This window comes from Rhineura floridana, chromosome 16 (assembly GCF_030035675.1).
Source record: "Rhineura floridana isolate rRhiFlo1 chromosome 16, rRhiFlo1.hap2, whole genome shotgun sequence".
Taxonomy (NCBI): domain Eukaryota; kingdom Metazoa; phylum Chordata; class Lepidosauria; order Squamata; family Rhineuridae; genus Rhineura; species Rhineura floridana.
Genome location: NC_084495.1, coordinates 16318146 through 16330252, shown reverse-complemented (window position 1 = coordinate 16330252; position 12107 = coordinate 16318146). Strand labels below are relative to the sequence as shown.

The 12107-nt window shown below is 45.3% G+C and overlaps 1 protein-coding gene across 1 annotated transcript in view; it reads right to left on the bottom strand.

The window, feature by feature from the left end:
- SH3BGRL (SH3 domain binding glutamate rich protein like) overlaps positions 1 to 321 on the bottom strand; it is a 59074-nt gene extending 58753 nt beyond the window's left edge. The window contains exon 1 of the mRNA XM_061598224.1: positions 86 to 321. Coding sequence (XP_061454208.1) covers positions 86 to 130 — 45 coding nt within the window. The 5' untranslated portion in view covers positions 131 to 321. The remainder of the gene's footprint in view (positions 1 to 85) is intronic.
- Positions 322 to 12107: the final 11786 nt, after the last annotated feature.

Genomic DNA, 12107 nt, shown 5'->3' with positions numbered 1-12107 from the left:
GGTACAAAGGGGTGGGGGGAAGTTGGGAGAGCAGCTTCTGGAGGGGGGGGGAGAGAGGAGAGGGGAGGGGCTGGTTTCTCCTTACCGCCGTAGAGCCCGAGGAAGAGGCGATGTAGACTTTGATCACCATCCTGAGAAAGAGCGCGGGCGCTTCTTCGCGAGGGCAGAGCAAGCCGCGGGCGTGCAAACTGGCTCAGCCAAAACGAGCGCAGGAGGATGGGCAGAGAGCGGGCGAAGAAGAGGCGCAGCGCCGGGCGGTGTAAACGCGAAATGCTCCGCCTCCTCCGAGCTGCTGCTGCTGCTGCGATTACCGCGCACGGGACTCGCTCGCTGGTCATCGCAACCCCGGAAGAAGCGGGGCGAGAGGAGGGAGTGTGTTTGCATCGCCGAATCCAAAGGAGGGGAGGAAAAGATCCCCAAGGGGATCCAGCGAGCCCAAGCAGAAATGCGCAGGCATGTGGGCTCGCTCAGTAGTCTCGCCAGATGTGCTGGGCCTGGGTCGTTCATGGAAGAGAGAGAGGGTGTTGCTTTTGGTTTTGGGCTGGGGGGGTGGGGTAGAGACAGATCTTTTGTTCACTGTCCCCCGGAATCCTCAAAGCGGCCCACACGGGGTTTGTACAATAAGTGGTTGCGCTGAAAACCACGCCCATCAAACTAAAACCAGCTCATCTGGGCAAGAGAGGGCAGATCCCTGCCCCCGAGGCGCTTACAATCTGAAAACTACCGATTATTACGTTTAAGATCATGCTTAGTGCCTGATTTCAAGTGTTTGTTTAATAAGACAATTTAAAACTCATTTTGAGAGCAGGCTTCCCTCACAAGGCAGCATGCCAGAAGTTAATACCGAATAAAATAAAATATTAAAAATATTAGTAACAATCTAAATGGCGGTAGGCCAAAAAAAAATGGCATCAAAATAAAAATGGCTTAGTCAGATCAATAAACACCATATATAAAGGTCAGATTTGCTTCTGGCATTTTTCTTGAAGCTGTCATGCAGTGAAGATCATATCCACTGTCCCCCTGAATGGGCAGAAACCATTTTGGGATTTGGGGAGGATATCTTCTGAGACAGGTAGGAGGCGATTTGCAAGGATTCTACCTGCAGAAGCAAGAAGAGAGATGCCTTGATAGTTCCCACAATCTGTTCTACACCCTTCTTAAAAAGAGTGATAATTTTGGCATACCTGAAGTCTTCCGGGATCTCCTCCCTCATCCAGATCTTTTTGATGAGCTTATGAAGTTGTTGCATAAGTTCAGGCCCACCTTCTTCAAAGACTTCAGCAGGAATCCCATCAGGTTCACTAGCTTTGTTATTTTTCATTTGTTTAATGGCTTTATTGACTTCATCCAAATTAGGGGATGTTGCAAGCTCGTCTCTAGTTTGTTGTTGCAGAATTTGCAAGAAGACCTCACCAGCTACAATAGAGTTATGATTAAGGAGGTCATGGTAATGCTCTTTCCAATGCAGTGTAATAGACGATTTATCCTTAAGAAGTTTGGTACCATCCATTGAACGCATGGGATTTGTACCATGATTTGTTGGTCCATAGATGGACTTTGTGGCATTAAAAAAAGCCCTGTATATAATGAGCATCTGCAAAATGCTGGATTTCTTGAGCTTTCTTTATCCAACAGGCATTCTTAAGTTCTCTGGTTCTTTGCTGGACCTCAGCCTTTGCACTGGCATAGATCTTTTTTCTTAGCAGCATAGTTAATGTGATTCTGCCATGTGTGGAAGGCTTTCCTTTTCTCGATGATACGTTCAGTCTCAATATCATTCTCATCAAACCAGTCCTGATTTTCTTTTGTTTGGTATCCAATAGTTTGCTCACATGCTGCAATAATGGAAGTCTTCAGTTTAATCCAATGTTCCTCGACGTTTTCAGGGAGTTCCACAGGTAAATATTTCTTAAGCATTGTTTGAAAACAAGCTAGCTTAATAGGATCTGGAAGGGCATGGATGTTCATTTTATGCCTTAGTTTTCTTCCTTGGAGTCTACATTGAGGAACAATATTAATGGCCATAGTGGATCAAATTAATTGGTGATAACATCCAAGGGAGCATCACGGAGATTAGGGCGAGGAGTAGAAAGGTGTTCTATGACCTGCAAACAATCATGGGGAGGTATAGAATGGGGTTCTCCATCAGGGGGAAGGGGGAGAAGGAATGCAGGATTGAGAGGGGGGCAGCATTTGAAAACCAGGTTAGGAGGGGTTAGCAGAATAGTTTCATAGCGAGTTTGGTGTTGAGAGGAAAGATACTGTGTTTTTCTGTGGAGCAAAAGAGAGTGCACAGAGTGGGGAACCAGCAGGGTAAGGGGATGACATTGGACCAAATCATCACATTTTTGAAGCAAGAGAGTGGAAGCAGTGAGGGCATGAAGGCAAGGAGGAAAGCCCTTTGCTACTGGGTCAACTTCAGAACTGAAATAAGCAATAGGGTGGAGCTTAGATGCGAAGGGCTGGCAGAGCACCTTGGAAGCAAAGCCCTCACGTTCATGGCAGTAAAGGGAAAAGGGTTTATCACAGTCTGGCTGGCCCAGGGCAGGAGCCTGAGCCAAGGCCTTCTTCAAAGTGGTAAAACCTTGTTCACAGTCCGCAGTCCATTCAAGGGGGCCATAGAGTTCTTCTGTTTTAAGAACAGTCAGGAGTTTAGTTAGGGTAGAAAAGTTAGGAATCCAATGTCTATAATAATTGGCAGCTTCTAGAAACCCTCGAAGCTGGCATTTAGTTTGTGGTCTTGGGATGTCAAGAACTGAAGAAATGCGGTCCTGGGCAAGTCGATATTGGCCATGGGGGATGCAATGTCCCAAATAGTGAACTTCAGGCTGGCAAAATTGTAACTTTGCCCGAGATACCTTATGTCCTTTTGTGGCTAGTTGCTGGAGAAGATAGAGAGAGTCATTAAGGCAGTCCTGTCGCATTTGTGATGCAATTAACAAGTCATCCATGTATTGCACCAGTGTGGATTGTGAAGGGAAAGAGTGTCCAAATACTTTTTAAATGCCTGGGCAAACAGAAAGGGGGAATCTCTAAATCCTTGGGGCAATCTGCCGCCCTGGGCTCCTGCTGGGAGGAAGGGAGGTATATAAATCAAATAATAAATAAATAAAATCTGGACCAACTTAGTTGAGAATTTTCCCAGGAGAAGGCAAACAAAAACCAGGAATCGGGATGCAGAGGTATGGAAAATTAATTTCAAGGCCTTTTCATTGGTCGATATCATATGATGGTGAAGACAGCCTTTCGTGCTTCAAACTGGAGGTTATGCTCTATTTCTCTTTTGGGCGCATTAACAGCTGAATCTGAAACTGCAGTTTGATGTAAACTCAGACGGATTACAATATGTTGCTACTTAAGCTGTGACTCTCATGGATGGACTGTCTTCAAGTCGATTCCAACTTACGGGCGACCCTATGAATAGGGTTTTCATGGTAAGCGACATTCAGAGGGGGCTTACCATTGCCTTCCTCTGAGGCTGAGAGGCAGTGACTGACCCAAGGTCACCCAGTGAGCTTCATGGCTGTGTGGGGATTCGAATCCTGGTCTAGCTGTTGGAAAAAACAAACTTGGCCTGCCCAAGATGCATGTTTTCAGCCTGCTGTGGTTGAACTACCCCACTTAAGGAAAGGTGAGCATGGTCAATTAAAAACATAAAGCACACCTAGAATTTTGTTAGAATATATTTTACCTCCCACTGTTTTATCTTGTGCAAACTGAGACACTCCTCATGTCTATTGGAAACTATTCTGCAGAACAGTCATTACCATTATTCCGCAATTGTTTTTGGAGCCTTTCAGAAGCTGTTTGGCTGACAGAGCCATACTCATAGTTTACACAATAATAAATACAATGTATCATCACATGTGTCATGTCTATCATACTTGACCTCAAAAGTCACAGATTTCATAGAATCACAGAATAGTAGAGTTGGAAGGGACCTATAAGGCCATCAAGTCCAACCCCCTGCTCAATGCAGGAATCCAAATCAAAGCATTCCCGACAGATGGGTGTCCAGCTGCTTCTTGAATGCCTCCAGTGTCGGAGAGCCCACTACCTTTCTAGGTAATTGGTTCCATTGTCATATGGCTCCAGCAGTTAGGAAGGTTTTCCTGATGTCCAGTTGAAATCTGGCTTCCTGCAACTTGAGCCCATTATTCCGTGTCCTGCACTCTGGGATGATCGAGAAGAGATCCCGGCCCTCCTCTGTGTGACAACCTTTCACGTACTTGAAGAGTGCTATCATATCTCCCCTCAGTCTTCTCTTCTCCGGCTAAACATGCCCAGTTCTTTCAATCTCTCCTCATAGGACTTTGTTTCCAGTCCCCTGATCATCCTTGTTGCCAGTCCCCTGATCATCCTTGTTGCCCTCCTCTGAACCTGTTCCAGTTTGTCTGCATCCTTCTTGAAGTGCGGAGACCAGAACTGGACACAGTACTCCAGATGAGGCCTAACCAGTGCTGAACAGAGGGGAACTAATACTTCACACGATTTGGAAACTATACTTCTCTTAATGCAGCCTAATATAGCATTTGCCTTTTTTGCACCCACATTACACTGTTGGCTCATATTCAGTTTGTGATCAATGACAATTCCAAGATCCTTCTCACATGTCGCATTGCTGAGCCAAGTATCTCCCATCTTTTAACTGTGCATTTGGTTTCTTTTTCCTAAGTGTAGAACTTTGCATTTATCCCTGTTGAATTTCATTCTCTTGTTTTCAGCCCAATGCTCCAGCCTATCAAGGTCCCTTTGAATTTTGTTTCTGTCTTCCACAGTATTAGCTGTGCCCCCTAATTTTGTATCATCAGCAAATTTGATAAGCATGCTCTGTACCTCCTCATCAAAGTCGTTAATAAAAATGTTGAAGAACACTGGGCCCAGTACCGAGCCCTGTGGTACCCCACTTGTTACTTCCGCCCAGTTTGAGAAGGAACCATTGATAAGCACTTTTTGAGTATGATTCTGGAGCCAAGTGTGGATCGACCTGATACTTGTTCCATCCAGCCCACATTTAGGTAGCTTGCTAATCAGAATATCATGGGGCACTTTGACAAAAGCTTTGCTGAAGTTGAGATATATTATGTCCACAGCATTCCCACAGTCTACAAGGGAGGTTACCCAATCAAATAATGAGATAAGATTAGTTTGGCAGGATTTGTTCTTCATAAATCCATGTTGGCTCCTAGTAATCACTGTATTGTTTTCAAGGTGCTTACAGATTTACTGCTTTATACTGTAATCTGCTCCAGAGTTTTTCGAGGGAATGATGTTAGGCTGACTGGTCTGTAGTTCCCTGGTTCCTCCTTTTTGCAGATAGGGACAACATTAGCTCTCCTCTAGTCATAAGGCATTTCACCAGTCCTCCATGATTTTGCAAAGATTTCTGCCCCGGTTCATTCTTTATCCATTGAAAAACATACTATTGATGTAGATAGAGGGTCATGGATTCAGTTTTAAGAGCTAATTAGATTTTCTTAAGTTTATACTACATCCATATATGAATTTAAACCATGTAACTGAATTGTGACAATCCAATTTAAAATTATAACATCAAACTGATGCCATTTTTTTAAATAAATCAGATTTTTAAAAAATCTACCCCAGCCTTGTTAAGCACAATGCATTCATTGTCAAGTGGCAACCATTTCCATCATAACATGAGATTAGACTAGGATTTTTTTATTAGACCTGATCATTTAATTAATTAATTAATTATCCACCCTCCACCCAAGGTCCCAGGGTGGTTTACAATTTCAAACACATAATTAAAAATAACACAAGGACAGCCCTGCTGGATCAGATCTCAGGCCTATCTAGTTATCATGCCTTCCCTGGATAAGTCCTCAGAGGACAATGAGGAGCAGTGGATTGGCCCGGCAGACCCAGGAGAGGGAACAAGCAGACTCACCCAAGATGCAGCTCCAGACCTCCCATCACTGGAAGATGTTCAGGACACAGCTAGAGCCCCTCTGTCAGAGAGTGAACAGGAGACCACCCAACTCCTTGCAGAGCAGAGACACCTGTGAGTAGCACAGCAATGCAGGTGTTCTGGCTGTTTAAGGCTATAAGCTCCCAAGAGTCAGAGGTCTGATTGCTAGTACCTGATCCAGGGAGGGAGCTTAAAAGGCTGTGAGTGGGTTGGGGCTCTTGCTGGAAACGTTGACCTTTTGTGACTCCTTGTAGCCGGGCAGGTTGTGATCAAGTGTCTTAAATCCTGCCCTGTCTCATCAGTTCTCCAGTATCTTGACTTTGGGCTCCCCCCAGGACTTGTCTGATCTCCACTCTCTCGGCTCTTCCCACCTGGCATTGATTGTAGTTGCAGCCCTCTTTGCTTCAACCCAAGCCTGACAGATTTATGGGCTGGCTGTTGGCCATTATCTGCTAATTACGTTACTGCAGCCATAAACTATTTCACTCAGTCGGCAGAGGCTGACATTAGTCCAGTATCTGTTTCCCACAATGGTCTTGGCCTGATCATGGCACCGGTGGCTGGAGGTGTTTAAAGTATTCTCTGGCTTTTGCTGAGATTTGCCTGCAACTGGTAAGACTCACTTTCGCCCCAGCTAACAAATTCAGTTCATAACATTCTTCTGAGGTTGTACATACCTCTGGAAGATTAGCGGAGGAAGTTTCCTGCCAGTGAGTGCATGGAAAACACCCAGATACCGGCAATATGCCAGAGCCCTATTTCCCCCCTCTTTGTTATGGAGAAGGAGCAAATTACAAAGACAAGAAGAGAGTGTACCTGACATTCTCTCCCTAACTGAACAGCGGGGGGCCTTCTCAGCTGACAGTTAAATCGACTGGCTTTGTAAGCCCCACAGATTTATGAGGGGAGATCTCATCTCATCAAAGCAAAAAGTAGCGAACTTTAAATCCAAACTCCTTTTAGTGGTCCACTCTCCTGATATCAGGCCGGTCCCTTTAAATCCATGGTGCTTACCAGGAAAAAATACAGGGACCTGGGAATTGCTCTCTGTACTGAAGTCCCTCCAAATGCGGAGGAGCATCAAACTAAAATTACTCAGTTCTTTCCACTCCCTAATATTTACCACCTCCCTCATCCACCATTTTGGATTGGACTTTGGATCTTAAATATAACCTTGTTGACTTAAAGGAAGACCCTGCCCTGACGGACTTAGCCACGGAGTTGGCAGCGGTAGGCTCCGCCGCCCCTCTGCAACAAGGACATGAACTCAATTTAAAGGACCATCTGGGCAATCGATCTAACGAATCACCAATTCGCAATGGGTCTCAGCAACTAATTACAGACCCCTCCGATCCTTCATCAGAACCCCTAAGTACTAAAGTACTTCTTGAGGGATGGCTTCTTTCGATATCAAAGGAAATTGACTGTGTTAAATCATTTCTCACTCAGTCCAACAGTCTCCTAACCACTCTGGTAGAACTTTTCAAAACTCTCATCAGGGACGAGGCCGCTAGCCACAAATAGAGTAATGCAGGCTCCCAAATAGTGCACAATTCACGCCTCATAATGTCGCCCATCAAATCACCATCCAGCTGTATGCCAACCAACAAGAGGGCGTGTAATCGACGTGGGAACACCATCAAGAAAAGTAAAAGCATTAAAAATTCCAAGCTGCCTCGTTACAAGAAGATGAGGTTCAATCGGCTATTTCAGCTACTAGATGGGCCACAGACACAGAGTTTAGTACCAAAAGCCAGTAAAAGAACCAGGCAAATGGAAGCTGAATAAGCTCCCCTGTCATTCCAACAGCGTACTCGCACCCCTTCCTTACCTTTTTCTTCACTGCACCCAGCCCAAGAGCTGCCTCATGTGGTGACAGCGCAATCCACGGGATCACTAACTCCTGGCAAGAAATTGTTTTCACGGCTACAGTATAGCCATAAAGGGACAGGAAAGCAGCAGCTCTGCCCATTGGAATCTAGTCTTGAACCGGCACAAGCTGGTTATGATGAATTATCCCAAACCTGCAGGACCTCTGTCACAATTAAAGCGCAAACTCCACCTTTTAGACATTGTGAATTCAGTCCTTCCGAACCAGTTAGGTGTGCTGGACCTCGACCGTGTCAAATACCTGTTTTATGATTACAGGAACGCGTGGGCAGTAGTCACTTTCGGGGATCCGAGACTTGCTAGCCTGGTTTACCATCACAGAGATCTTTTCACAATGAGTGGGATTAGGGTCAACAGACTATTTGAGAACAGGGCGCACCCTCGGCCCCTGTGGCTTTTACATCCCCAGGAAAGGGACCAGGGTCCTGCGCCCCCAAGACTTTCCACTCCTGGGCCACGGTCCTCCCCACAACTTCAAGTGGGCTCCTCAACATCTCTAACATCTCCAAAGGCAAGGCACTCAATGCCTTTGACGATCAAGCCCTTTGACAACGATGAAAAGCAACTGGTGGAATCCTTTTTAGCGTTACCCGCTAAAGATCAAACTGAAATTGTCAAGAGACTGGATTTCTTAAAAAGGCACCTGGAAAATCTGCAGCTTGGGCAATTCAGCCACACGCCGCCAAGACAATTGCATGTGGGCTTATCGCCAGTGGCTGACGCCTACCGAGCTGATGAGATGAGCTCGAGTCACCAGGGAGTGCTTTCTTCCGTTTATCCCTCTGTTGCGGAACCTAACCCAGATAGTCAACAAAGCTGGCCGAGAGTTGACAACTCCCTCCCAGACGCTCCTGAATCTATCGTGAAACTCAAACCATCGGCCTGCCCCTCGTGGACCAGTATGTGCTATCTAGAGAGTGAGGAACTGGGCTCCCCGGGGAAGGAACAGGACCCACTAGGTACATCTCACACTCATCAAAGGACTACCCATTTAAGGACTATTATTTCCAATGTCAGTAGGCTTAGCCCATCTTTGGAGATTATTTCCCCCCTAGAGGACTCCTTGAAGTGACCAGGAAAACTCCCCCCCCAAAGAATTCCACTAAACCCCATCAGTGGAAACCGAGTATCCATTCCCTTCTTGGGGCTGACCCAAGACATTGCCAGAAGAATGTTCCTTCTCCCTCTGGCGTCACCTACTTTTGTATTCCCACCCCAGCGGACACTTCCACAGGGCAGCAGAGCCACCTGACCAACTTCAATTGTCCCCTCGCCCTGGGCTGGTTGCCCTCCAAGGTACCATGTGATACGCCCTCAGTATCGCCTTTGCCCTCTCCACGGGAGGCCTCCCCGGAAACTCAGCCCAGCCGGACAAATTTCATAAATCTTTTATCGTGGAACATTGCAGGATAATGCGCTGGAGTCTCCCTCGGCAGGAGAGTTTGCCCTCTCTTCCTACCTATGCAGCAAACTACTGTCCCACGATTCTTGCTTCAAAGAAGAGAAATCCTTCTGGAAGGATGGATGTCACTGTGGGTACCCCGCAGAGTCACAGTGAAGGAAGGTGCCAACCTGCGTGGTTTGTTTTCAAGGGCTCTTGTGCACATCTAACTCCCTGCAGGTCAAGCCTTTATAGCCTGTGCTGGTCCCTCACTTGCTTGTACTTGCAGAGATGGCCTGTAGCGGTAACACGGTGCACAATCCTCCAGAGTTTGTTTGCCCCCTGAGAAATGGTTGGCTGTTATGCATCCACCTGGTGTCAGCACAGCAGCACTTTATTTTTCCACAACTTCCACTCCTGCTGGCATGTTATGACCTTCAGAACAGGAGGTCGGAGTACTTTTCAAAGATGCTGAGGTTTTAGAAGTAATTCCAAAAGTTAATCCTGTGTAGAAATGCCTGAACGTTCTCTCTCTCTCTCTTTGTATATGTGTGTGAAAATCCCTGATTTATTTATGAGTCTGTATTACTTAATTATTTTCTGTGTTCTCTGATACCCAGAGGTCTTGTAATTATAATTGCTGGTCTTGGACCGTATTAAAGATTTTACTTACTTACTGTTTCCCACAATGGACAAACCAGGTGAGTACAGGAAGCTCACAAGCAGGGCATGAGGCCCATAGACCTCACACTCTGTGGTTAAACAGAGGCAAGCTGCTTTTGGTCCTCGAGGCGGTAAATAAATAGCCATCATATGCAGATGGCTGTATCGCCTTCATGACTAGTAGCCACTGATAGCCTTATCCTCCATGAATTTGTCTAATCCCGTTTCAAATCCATTTTAAGTTGGTGGCCATCATCATGCATCTTGTGCTAATGAACGTCATTGTTTATGTGCTGTGTGAACTACTTTTGCATGACCTGAATCTCCCTCCGTTCATCTTCATTGGATGACCCTGGGTTCATATCATGGGAGAGGGAGAAAAATGTCTCTCTGTCCACTTTCTCCACACCATACATAATTGTATACATCTCTGTCATGTCTCCCCATTAACCGCTTTTTTTCTTCTAAACTATCCTCAAATACTGTATCAGTTTTCTTCATAGGAGAGTTGCTCCAGCCCCCTGACCATCTTGCTTCTTCCCACCCTTTAAACCCCTTTTCAAGCTCTACCATATCCCTTTTGAGATGTGGTCACCAAGGAACGTGCACAGTATGCCAAGTGTAGTTCCGCCATATATTTGTAAACAAACAGAATGATACTGGCAGTTTTGTTTTTAATCCTGTTCCTAAATATCCCTACCATGGAATTTGCCTTTTTCATGGATGAACTACAGAGAGAGCTCTGTAATTATTATGGCAATGCGGTGTGTTGTTGTGTTCTTTGTATTTGCAAGCTTCTTGTGCTCTATTAATTATAAAATATCCTTAAATGGAAAATAAAATTACTAACTCGATGGATTAAGAGGAAGGAAAGCTAGAAGCCAGTAATGAATATGTTAATTATAGCAAAGACTGAGATGGCTTCCAAGTGGGAAACAGATGTTTTATTTGAGAAATTATTAAGGGAGAATCTAGGGGCGTTTCCAGACTGCTGCTGCTGTTGAGTGGGATTCAGTCGCATACCAGCAAATTCAGATTGCACAATTAAGTTGATTTGGCAGTCTTGTGCAACAAACTTATTTCCCCAAAGATCAGACTTTTTGCAATAAGGAAAGTGATGGAAAATGCTTTGGAAAATGTGAGATAACACTTGCCCTGACACATCTTCTAACCTCCCCTGCAAAAAAATCAGGATGAATGCTCTATAAGCAGGTCATCTGGGAGCACCCTAGAATACTTTTATTGATGAACCTTACACATCTAACAAGAAATATTTGTAGTGGGAAAGGAGTCAGTTTTTAACTTTCTGGAGTAAAAGAGAAAGAGCAAAGCTATCCAAATATATTTTATTTTATTTATGTGTACATGCTCCTCCTTGTGTTCTTTATCAGAATGTGAAATCAGTGCAAAGATTTTTTTTCTATTATTCCTTTTATAATTCTCTGATATTGTCATCCATTGTCTTAATGTAAAACATATCTATTTTTAAGGACATACACTTCAGCGAGTTTTTCATTGGTGTTACAGATGCAAGATGTGTCCACCGAGCAGGAAAGTGCCACCTCTTGGCTGACTGCATCTGGGCCCATCCTAGGCAGGAGACCAACAGCTGCACTAAGAAAAACATGGCACCACCAGCAGCCTTTCCAGATGTTCAGTCTCTGAACTGATCAATAAGATGATTCTTCTAAACAAGAACACAGAGAGTACAATCCTATGCATGCCTACTTTACAGTAAGCCCCACTGAAGTCAATGGGCTGAGTAGATATGTGTAAGATTTCACTGTCAGCCATACCTTTTTTTGAAGGGGGGGTGGTGTTTCCTTTTTGTGCAGTGGTAGCTGGTGCCCATTGGGACTGGTAGGGCAGAAGGCAGAGAGCCCAGAGCCAGAACTCACAGGAGGTAAGGAGAGCCAACTATTCGTAGTTTTGTCCCTGCATTCCAACATGCTGAGTTCTACAAGGCAATACTGGGATTGGACTGGTTTTAAGCAAGAAGATAGGCAGGTGGTGGGCTGGCTGAGGACTGACTAAGATTGGTAGGGCAGCATCCCAGTCCCCCTAATGGACCAGGCTCCACTGCCTTTGTGGTTCTCTTCCTTTGAAGTCCTGGAGGAATGACTGTCCATGAGACAGGATATTAGACACCAGGGTGTAATTTTATATCAGAGTCCTAGCGATATGGGTGCTAGAGAAAAGGGCAGGCCAGCTCAACACTTTCCCTTTCCCACTGACACT